Here is an 11,529-nt window from a genome sequence, read left to right on the forward strand (position 1 = left end):
AGGTCAAGTGATGTAGACCATCCCGGCCAACATGGTGAAACCCCGTCTCTACTAAATATACAAAAATTAGATGGGCGTGGTGGCATGTGCCTGTGGTCCCAGCTACTTGGGAGGCTGAGGCAGGAGAATCGCTTGAACACAGGAGGTAGAAGTTACAGTGAGCCTAGATCGCGCCACTGCACTCCAGCCTGGTGACACAGCGAGACTCCGTCTCAATAACAGCAGCAAAAAAAAAAAAAGTGCACACTCCTCAAAATTCCTAGGAGCAGCACACGGCAGCCAATGTAAACAACTTCTCCAGCCAGAGCAGCAACTGATGGGACAAAGGTAACGTGAGGACAAGCCTAGGGTCCCCCAGGGAACAGTCACTCTGCAAACACCATTCCCGGCTCAGCTCCATCCCAGCCTGGCAGCATTTGGAGCTGCCTGTCTTGCTGTTTCCTGCTGATGGGGCCAGCTTGGCATCGGCCCACAACTCCTGCCCTTGGAGGTCCCATGGGAGCCCCTTGGAGCAACACAGACAAATCAGGCCCTGGGGAAAGGAGGTGCTAGAAAAAAGGCTGGGGCTGACTTAGTGAGGATTTGGTGGGGTAGGGAAGTCACCAAGGGAGAAGCTAGGTGCATGTGGTACCCATCCCCTGGTTCCCATGGCAACGCATGAGTTCTATACAAGCCAGAGGGACCCAGCATCTCTCCCCACAGGGCCACTGAAGGAAGATGAGGAACGAGACCGCCACTTACCTCTTTTAAGGCAGTCATAATTTTGGATCTCAGGATGGCTAGCGCACACAGTAGGGCTATCAGCCAGAAAGTGAGCATGATCCCTGAAGACTGAACTCCCTTCCTCCTCTCCAGCTGAATTAAAAAGGTAGCAAGCAGCTGAGGAGAGAAGCACATGACAGGAGTTGTTGGTTATTTTTTTTTTTTTTTTTTGAGACAGAGTTTCACTCTTGTCGCCCAGGCTGGAGTGCAGTGGTGCAATCTCAGCTCACTTGCAACCTCCGCCGCCCAGGTTCAAGTGATTCTCCTGCCTCAGCCTCCCAAGTAGCTGGGACTACAGGTGCCCACCACCATGCCTACCTAATTTTTGTATTTTTAGTAAAGACAGTGTTTCACCATGTTGGCCAGGCTGGTCTCAAACTCCTGACCTCAGGTAATCCACTTGTCTTGGCTTCCCAAGGTGCTGGGATTACAGGTGTGAGCCACTGCTCCCAGCCACACTATTTCTTAATGGACCACGTAATAAATATCTTGGACTTCATGGGCCATAGACTCTACATCAAAACTACTCAGCTTTGCCACTGCAGTGTGAAAGTGGCAACAGGAAAGATGTAAATGAATGGACATGCCTTCATGCCAATAAAACTTTATTTAAAAGAACAGACAGAGTACCCGGAATGAAAAACAAAACCCACTTGCCCTGATGCTCAACGTTCCCGGGGTCAGCCTCTGCCCCGTCGCCCCTGCTCTCCACCTTGGCCATCTCTGCTCCAGCCACACAGAACTCTCAAGTTTTCGCTATGACCCCCAGGACTTTACATGTGCTTTTCTCCCGAGCTGGTCCTCTGCCCTCAGCCTCGTCAGCTTTTTAACAACCTGCTCATTCTCAGGCTTCAGCTCCACCATCCCTCCCTCAGGGAAGCCTGGCTATCCCCCAGACCAAAGCAAGCTCCCCTACCTTCACCCTCACACAGTACTCTGCAGACGTTTAAACACTTTGTGCCTTTTTGAGGAATCATTTGTTTAATGTCTGTTTGTACAACTGGACTATATGCTTGTGTCTCCAATGCTTGATACAGATTAGGGATAAAAAATTAAAAAAAAAAAAAATCAGCCGGGGGCAGTGGCTCATGCCTGTAATCCCAGCACTTTGGGAGGCCAAGGCGGGCAGATCACTTGAGGTCAGGAGTTTGAGACCAGCCTGGCCAACATGGTGAAACCCTATCTCTACTAAAAATACAAAAATTAGCCAGGCGTGGTGGCGTGTGCCTTTAGTCACAGCTAGCTGGGAAGCTGAGGCAGGAGAATCACTTGAACCTGGGAGGCAGAGGCTACAGTGAGCTGAGATCATGCCACTGCATTCCAGCCCGGGCGACAGAGTGAGACTCCATCTCAAAGGAAAAAAAAAAAAAAAAAAAACATGTGCTGGCTGCATCCTGTCCCATATTCCCAGTGCCTGCATATTCTGGTTCCCTGGGATATAGTCAGAATGTTTCTGATGCATTCACAGCTGAGCTGGTCCTCCATTCCATCCCAGAGATCTCAGGTGGATAAGGAGAGGCTGAGGATCTCATAGGCCAGTTCACCTCTTGGCCAGCCCAGCTCAGAGTCCCCTGAGGGGTCAAAAGCCCCAACCCTCAGACTATCACCCCCGTTTCCCCCAGGGTGACAGAGGCATAAATGAACGATCCAAAGACCAGGAACGGCCGGGCACGGTGGCTCACGCCTGTAATACCAGCACTCTGGGAGGCCGAGACACGTGGATCACCTGAGGTCAGGAGTTTGAGACCAGCCTGGCCAACATGGTGAAACCCTGTCTCTACTAAAAATACAAAAATTAGCCAGGTGTGGTGGCACGTGCCTGTAATCCCAGTTACTGGGGAGGCTGAGGCAGGAGCATCACTTGAACCCAGGAAGCAAAGGTTGCAGTGAGCCAAGATCGCGCCATTGCACACCAGCCTGGGAAAAAAGAGCGAAACTCTGCCTCAAAGGAAAAATAAAAAGACCAGGAACAAGGAAAGTTAAGGGAGGACGACCCACTCAAGTCAAAAACAGCTGACCACGTATGGTGGCTCATGCCTGTAATCCCACCACTTTAGGAGGCCAAGGCAGGGGGATCACTTGAGCCCAGGAGTTTAAGACTAGCCTGGGCAACATGGAAAGACCCTGTCTCTATTATAGTGAAATTGAAAAAATAAAAATAAAAAAAAATATCCACTCTAATACCCCACTGCCAGAACGCTGAGCCCAAGACCCGAATTCAGGAAAAAGCAAAGCCCTTTACTCTCTCATTCCCTCCATGCATTTATGGAATGGTTACTGCATGCCAGGCACAGTGCCAGGCTCTGAGGACACAATGGTGAATCAAACCCAGCAGCAGAGCCAGGCGTGAAGTAGAGAGAGCCCCGCAGGTGCCAGGCTACACCCTGGGGCCTAGACTGGAAGCTGGCCCTACCACTTACTGACCAGCTGACCTTGGGCCAGTCCTTCTCCTCTCTGTACCACAGTTTGCTTATCTTATTTACAATGTGAAAGGGTTAATAAATAAAGGGATTAGGACAGTTCCTGGCAGACAGTGGACAGCACATATGTGTGCTATATAGAATCATGGTCTGGGCCGGGCATGGTGGCTCACACCTGTAATCCTAGCACTTTGGGAGGCCCAGGCAGGAGGATCACTTGAGACAAGGAGTTTGAGGCCAGCCTGGGCAACATAGGGAGACCCTGTCTCTACAAAAACAACAAATTGGCCAGGGGTAGTGGCTCATGCCTGTAATCCCAGCACTTTGGGGGCCTAGGTGGGTGGATCACCTGAGGTCAAGAGTTCGAGACCAGCCTGGCCAACATGGTGAAATCTCATCTCTACTAAAAATACAAAATTAGATGGGCGTGGTGGCGCATGCCTGTCATCCCAGCTTCTCGGGAGGCTGAGGCAGGAGAATAGCTTGAATCCGGGAGGTGGAGGTTGCCGCAACTCAAGATCACGCCATTACATTCCAGCCTGGGCAACAAGAGCGAAACTCCATCTCGGGGGGAAAAATAAAAAAATAAATAAATAAAAAATAAATTTAGATGGGCATGTTGGCGCATGTCTACACTCCCAGCTACTTGGGAGGCTGAGGCAGAAGGATCATTTGAGCCCAGGAGTTCAAGCCTGCAGTAAGCTGTGATCTCACGCCAGTGAAGTCCAGCCTGGGCAACAGAGTATGACTCTGACTCTAAAATTTAAAAAATGAAAAATTAATTTAGAAAAATAAATATTCATGGTCCTTGGCAATCTGGCTCCGCGTTGTTTCCTGACCCCTCTCTGTCACATCCACTCTATCCCCCCAACCTTCACACTGAGTTCCTTCACCGAACACCTTGTCCTCCCTGCCTGCATATTCCCCTTAACCTTCCATCCCTCCCTGGACATACTGTTCACCCTGCTCAGAATGTCCTGCCTTAAACTTGTTTTCTCCTTTTTTTTTTTTTCTTTTTTGAGATGAGGTCTCGCTCTGTCCCCCAGACTGGAGCACAGTGGCGCGATCTCGGCTTACTGCAGCCTCCACTTCCTGGGTTCAAGCAATTCTCCTGCCTCAGCCTCTTGAGTAGCTAGGACTACAGGCGTCTGCCACCACACCGGCTATTTTTTTTTATTTTTAGTAGAGACGGGGTTTTGCTATGTTGGCTACACTGGTCTCAAACTCCCGACCTCAAGTGATTCTCCCGCCTCGGCCTCCCAAAGTGCTGGGATTACAGGCATGAGCCATCATGCCCAGCCTCCCTCCTCTTTTTACAATACTCAAGGGCTACACTCTCCGAGAACTCTCTGATCAGGGCTCAGAAGTTGCAGGTTGCAGGGGCTAAAAGCATGGCATCTGGGGTCCCACCCCTGACTCAGCTGCACATTAGCAGTGTGACCTTGAGCAGGACACTTAACCTCTCTGTGCCTTGTTTCCTCACCTGTAAGATGGGAACAAAGCAGTACCCATCTCACAGGGTTGTTGTGAAAATTCAATGAATTTCAAGACACGTGAAACAGCAAGAATACAGCCAGGTACATACATAGTAAGTGCTCAATACATGTCAGCTATAATTAATAAAGTTGTTTCCTTGTCTCTTATCACTCACTAAGTTGTGTATCCCCCCTGGGACACAGCAGTTTCCTATTTAGCTTAGCAACCCACCCCCTATGCCAGATAGTGAAAATTCAAGGCCATTAGACCCCAGGTAGCTAGTATATAAGTGACAAAAGTAACCAATACAAGAGCACAGTATGGCAAACACAACAAAAGGTGGCATCTGCCACTCAGATTCACTGGCAGGGAAGACAATAGGGCATGGTGGGGACTGTGGCAAACTGGACAACACATGCCCCATCCAAAGACTGCAGCTGGGGCTGGGAACAGTGGCTCATGTTTATAACGCCAGTGCTCTGGAAGGATCACTTGAGGCCAGGAGTTTAAGACCAGCCTAGACAACACAGTGAGATCCCATTTCTACAGAAAATTTTAAAATTAGCCAAAAATAAACTGGGCGTGGTGACACACATCTGTAGTCCCAACTTCTCAGAAGTCTGAGGTAGGAGGATTGCTTGAGGCCAGAAGTTTGAGGCTGCAGTGAACTATGATGGTACCACTGCACTCCAGCCTGGATGAAAGCGAAACCTCATCTCTTAAAAAAAAAAAAAAAAAAAAAAAAGGCTACATTTCTATCCCAGCTCCAGCTGATCACTGCCTTAAAAAACTATGATTCTAGTCTTACGAGTTACTACTTTTGGTCTCCAATGAGCCCAGCAGATGGCCCAGGGGTCACAACCAGCGCCTACTTACCATGGTGATGCCCAAGAGAGTTGGGCTGACCAGAAACACTGGGGCCAGGAATATGCCCCGACTTCTTTCCCAGAAAGAGTAGAAGAGGTCTGCCCAGCAGACGATCCACAGCAAAAATCCCAAGGCCTGGAAGAGAAGCACATACATCTCCTACAACAGACAGCCCTGGAACCTCCCCCAGGGCCTGCACAAACAGCTCAGCCCCAGGGATAGGGGAACCAGCCAGCCTTCAAATGATCAGCCACAGTCCTGGGACATGGCACATATCCTCTGGAATAAGGACAAGTCCTCGGTAGGGTGAGCTGGCATCCAGGCCGGCACGTGATGGTCTGTAACCAGCTTGCTACGCCCCACTACCTCCAACAGGACTGTTTGTCTGGTCACCACGCTCCTCGGTGCCTGAACACTCAAGAGCTCAGCTCACAGCTCATCTCTAGCTGCAACTCTGGCACATTGCACAAGAAAGCCCTCCACGACAACAATTCATTCAGCCAGTATTTACTGAGGGCCCTCTATGGGTGGGATACGTTTCAAGGTGCATCCATTCTCAAATGATTCAGAAAAAATAAATCATAGCATGCATATATAGAGAGCAAAAGCTCGTGATAAAACAAATGTAGCAAAAGATTAAAAAATCAGTGAATACAGGCCGGATTCATGCCTGTAATACCAGCACTTTGGGTGGCTGAGGCAGGAGGATCACTGGAAGCCAGGAGTTTGACAACAGCCTGGGCAACAAGGCAAGACCCTGTCTCTACAAAAAATTGTTTTAAATTAGCCAGGCATGGTGGTGTATGCCTGCAGTCCCAGCTACCAGCTACTCAAAAAGCTGAGGCAGGAGGATGGCTTGAGCCAGGAGTTCGAGGTTGCAGTATGCTGTGATCATACCACTGCACTCCAGCCTGGGCAAAACAGCAAGACCCTGTGTCCAAAAAAAAAAAAAAAAAAAAAAAAAAAAAAAAAAAACAGGAAACAGTGACTATGAGTGATGGATAGAGAAAATCAGGCAGCAGTTCCTGGTATCATTATCGCAACTTTTTTTTTTTCTTTTTTTTTTTTTTTTTTTTTTGAGAAGGAGTCTCACTCTGTTGCATAGGCTAGAGTGCAATGGCACGATCTCAGTTCGCTGCAACCTCTGCCCCCTAGGTTCAAGGGATCCTCCCACCTCAGCCTCCCAAGTAGCTAAGATTACAGGCACATGCCACCACACCCAGCTCATTTTTGTATTTTCAGTAGAGACAGGGTTCACCATGTTGGTCAGGCTGGTCTCAAACTCCTGTGGTCTGCCCACCTTGGCCTCCCAAAGTTCTGGGATTAAAGGCGTGAGCCACCACACCTGGCCCATTATTGCAATTTTCCTGTAGCTTTAAATTATTTCAAAAGAAAAGCCAACTTAGAAAAAAAAATTAGGGGCCAGGCGTGGTGGTTCACACCCGGAATCCCAGTACTCTGGGAGACCAAGACAGGAGGACTGCTTGAGGCCAGGTGTTCAAGACCAGCCTGGGCAACACAGCAAGACCCCCCCCTCTACAAAAAATAAATTAAAAATTAGCCAGAAAAAATCTATATACATATATTTAATTAAATACAAAGGAGATCACCTCAGTAAGAGGAGAAGAGCTGATAATCTCCCAGTAATGCCTTGAGAACAATCCTATCATTCCTGTTGCATAAACAGGGAAACTGAGGCTTGGGGAGGTTAAAAAATTGGCTCAAGGCCAAATACTAAGTAGCAGAGCCGAGATTTGTACCCACATTTGTCTCCAGAGCTCCAGTTTTCCCTCCCACATTATTCTTCTGCCTTCTAGAAGAAGGAACTTAGGGCCAACTAAGTAGAAATGTCAGTTCTCACCAACCACCACTCCCCGTCCAGGTGCACCTCCCCACCCCCCACAACGAAACCCCCCGGTGACTTACAGTTTTGGTTTTGTTGAGAGGTGTCATCTGAATGTAGCCCCGGTCATGTCGGGAGAGATAGAGGAAGTAGAAGGGGAAACAGGCCCAGAGGTAAAAACAAGGCACCCACACGAGGACCGTGCTCTGAAAGCACTTGGTGAAGTCGGGGTTGCTGGTATACCATGTGACATTCCAGTCCTGCGAACACAAACACAGACGAAGGGGTCAGCAGGACACACCCCAGAGGACAGGAACTTGCCTGGAGCGTGAAACCAGCTGCCATGGGGTTTGAAGAAACAGACAAGCCTCCTATATATCCAAGGACCTCTCAGGACTAACACGCAGCCTCAAAAGATCAGTAGCCAGAAAGACTAAGAAATGAGGAATGAGGCACAAAGGTATGTGGTGTCTTCTGCACTCCCACCTGAGCAACAGAGACCCTGTCTCAAAATAAATAAAAATAAAGCTCTCTTAACAGGAGCATACAGGTCAGGTGTGGTGGCTCATGCCTGTAATCCCAGCACTTTGGGACGCCAAGTGGGCAGACCACTTTAGGCCGGGAGTTCGAGACCAGCCTAGGCAACATAGTGAGATGCTGCCTCTATGAAAAACACAAAAAGTGGCTGAGCATGGAGCGTGCCTGTATTCCCAGCCACTCAGGAGGCTGAAGTGGGAGGATTGCCTGAGCCTGGAAGTTGCAATGAGCTGAGATCATGCCACTGTACTACACCCTGGGCAACAGAGCGAGACCCTGTCTCTCACACACACACACACACACACACACACACACACAACAGTGCATACACACAAAAAAACCCCACCAACAACAAAAAGGTATGTAGCATCTCATCTCACATTAACAGTCCCCAGAACCTATGGGCAAATCCCACTGTAGTATAAAAGACGGAGACAGACATTTAAAGGAACCCTGAAGGATATTCTCTTGTAACCGAAGAACCCTGTGTCATCTAGATCACTCTGACCTTGTGAACTGAGGACTTTCTAATCATCTTCATTAATCACCATCACCTCCCCGACTATGACCATCACCACCACCAATATCACCACCATCACCATCACCACCATCAGCATCATCACCGCCATCACCACCACCAATATCACTGCCAACACCATCACTGCCATCACCATCACCACCATCAACATCATCACCGCCATCACCACCACCAATATCACTGCCAACACCATCCCCGCCATCACCATCACCACCACCAGCATCATCACCGCCATCACCACCACCAGTATTACTGCAAACACCATACCACCACCATCATCACCATTGCAATCATCACCATCACCACCATCACCAGCAATATCACCACCACCAATATCACTGCCAACACCATACCACCGCCATCATCACCACCATCGCCATCATCACCACCACCAATACCACTGCCACCACCATCACCACCACTGCCATCACCATTACCAATATCAGTGCCACTATCAATGCCATCACCACCACCGCCATCACCACCACCATCACCACCACCATCACCTCCACCACGACCACCACCACCATCACCACCATCACCACTACTGCCATCATCACCACCACCACCACTACCACAGCCATCACTACCACCGCCGCCATCATCACCACCACTGCCACCATCACCAGCATCACCACCACAATCACCACCATCATCACTGCCATCACCACCACCACCACCACCACCACAACCACCACAACCACCACCACCATCACCACTACTGCCATCATCACCACCACCACCACCACCATGGCCATCACTACCACCGCCATCATCACCACCACCACCAGCATCACCACCACCACAATCACCACCATCATCACGGCCATCACCGCCACCACAATCACCACAATCATCACTGCTATCACGCCGCCGCCACCACCACCACCACCACCATCACCATCATCATCACCATCACCACCACCACCACCACCACCACCACCACCACCACCACCAGGGATAACAACCAAATCGCAGTTCTGTGTGCCAGACTTTATTCTAAGTACCTCATGTGTATTATCTCCTCTCATTCTCTAAGTATTTTTATCATCTCCTTTCTCAGATGTGAAACTCAGGCACAGAAGGGTTAAATACTGTGTCCAGTATCACACAGCTGCTAAGCTCTGGAGCTGAATTCAAACTCAAGCAATGTGGTTCAAGTCTGCATTTTACCACTGAGCTGTCCGGCCTTGGAAACGAATTTTGTTTCAATTACTTTTACTTAAAAAAAAAAAAAAAAAAAAGCCTGTATTTTGTTAAAGAGCCATGCCAAATAGATAAATTCATAAATACACACATAAATAGATCAGATGTACCTGCCCAAGAATAAACCTCCACCATCAGCTGTTCTGTAATGAAGAATTTAAATTTTTCTTTTTTTATTTTTTTGAAATGAGGTCTTGCTCCGTTGCCCAGGCTGAAGTGTGGTGGTAAGATCACAGCTTCCTGTGCCTTGAACTTTTGGGCTCAAGCAGTCCTCCCACCTCTGCCTCCCAAACACTATACTACAGGTGTGCACCACCATGCCCAGCTGAAGAATTTAAATTTAATTCAACCCATAATCTGGAAACTGACTAAACAACTTTGGGAAAACTTACTACCCTTTTTGGGGTCTCAATTTCCTATCTCCACCACAATTCGATCGGATAAAATAAGAAGTACAAAATAGGTTTCCCCACCCACAGTTTGGCCCATAGATGGCTTGTCGTTATTGCTGTTGTTTTAGGTATACTTTTTATTTAAAAAAAAATTAGATTAGATCCAAACATTTAAAATTTGATTTCCGGCTTTTTATTTGTTTATTTATTTTTGACAGTCTTGCTTTCTCACCCAGACTGGAATGCAGTGGCGTGATCTCAGCTCACTGCAATCTCCGCTTCCCGAGTTCAAGCAATCTCAGCTCACTGCAACCTCTGCTTCCCGGGTTCAAGTGATTCTCCTGCCTCAACCTCCTAAGTAGCTGGGACTACAGTCACGTGCCACCCCGCTCGGCTAATTTTTTTGAATCTTCAGTAGAGACAAGGTTTTACCATATTGGCCAGTCTGGTCTCGAAGTCCTAAACCTCAGGTGGTCTGCCAACCTCGGCCTCCCGAAGTGTTGGAATTACAGGTGTGAGCCACCGCACCCGGTCTCTGGCATAACTTTAAAAAACAGAAAATCTTCTGGGTGCAGTGGCTCACGCCTGTCATCCCAGCACTTTGGGAGGCCGAGGCAGGAGGATCACAAGGTCAGGAGATCGAGACCATCCTGGCCAACATGGTAAAACCTCATCTCTACTAAAATACAAAAAATTAGCCAGGCATAGTGGTGCATGCATGTAGTCCCAGCTACTCAGGAAGCTGAGGCAGGCGAACCGCTTGAACCCAGGAGGCGGAGGTTACAGTGAGCCGATATCGTGCCACTGCACCCCAGCCTGGCAACAGAGCAAGACTGTGTCTCAAAAAAAAAAAACAGAAAATCTGGTGGTGCTGGGCCTGCTACATGACCATCGGTAGGAGCTGGGAGGGGCCAGTCTTTAGATTAGGCCCAGTTGTCCAGTTGGCTGTGGTCCCCAAAAAGCCCACTTCTCCCCCAGCCTTCCCATCCTACCGGCCTATGCGTCCTCCAAATAGCTCTGATTCCAACAGCCCTCCTACGATCATCTGAGACCCTCATGGAATGTCAAGGAACCCAGACCCCTACAGCTCCACACAGCTTTAAAGCTATGTCAAAAAAAAATGTTAAAAATGAGAAATGAGGGAAATAAGATCACTTCACTTAAAAAAAAAAATGTGTCAACCTGATCAAAACACACATGTTCCAATAACTAAAGAGATCTAGTTATTAGGTTGGGCGCAGTGGCTCGTGCCTGTAATCCCAGCACTTTGGGAGGCCTAGGCAGGCAGTCAGGAGTCTGAGATAAGCCTGGCCAACATGGCGAAACCCCCATCTCTACTAAAAACATAAAAACTAGCCAGGCATGCTAGTGCACATCTGTAATCCCAGCGACTCGGGAGGCTCAGGCAGGAGAATCACCTGAACCCGGGAGGCAGAGGTTGCAGTGAGCCGAAATTGCACCACTGCACTCCAGCCTAGGCAACACAGT

At 48.8% G+C, this 11,529-nt stretch overlaps 1 protein-coding gene across 1 annotated transcript in view; it reads right to left on the reverse strand.

Moving 5' to 3' along the window:
* The window catches only part of ABCC1 (ATP binding cassette subfamily C member 1), a 150,016-nt gene extending 142,176 nt beyond the window's left edge, over positions 1–7,840 (reverse strand). The window contains exons 1-3 of the mRNA XM_030798043.1: positions 7,452–7,840; positions 5,535–5,660; positions 742–879 (exon numbers count right to left, since the gene is read on the reverse strand). Of these exons, the coding sequence (XP_030653903.1) occupies positions 742–879; positions 5,535–5,660; positions 7,452–7,478 (291 nt within the window). The 5' untranslated portion in view covers positions 7,479–7,840. The remainder of the gene's footprint in view (positions 1–741; positions 880–5,534; positions 5,661–7,451) is intronic.
* Positions 7,841–11,529: the final 3,689 nt, after the last annotated feature.

Source organism: Nomascus leucogenys, chromosome 18 (genome assembly GCF_006542625.1).
Source record: "Nomascus leucogenys isolate Asia chromosome 18, Asia_NLE_v1, whole genome shotgun sequence".
In the NCBI taxonomy this organism is placed as follows: Eukaryota; Metazoa; Chordata; class Mammalia; order Primates; family Hylobatidae; genus Nomascus; species Nomascus leucogenys.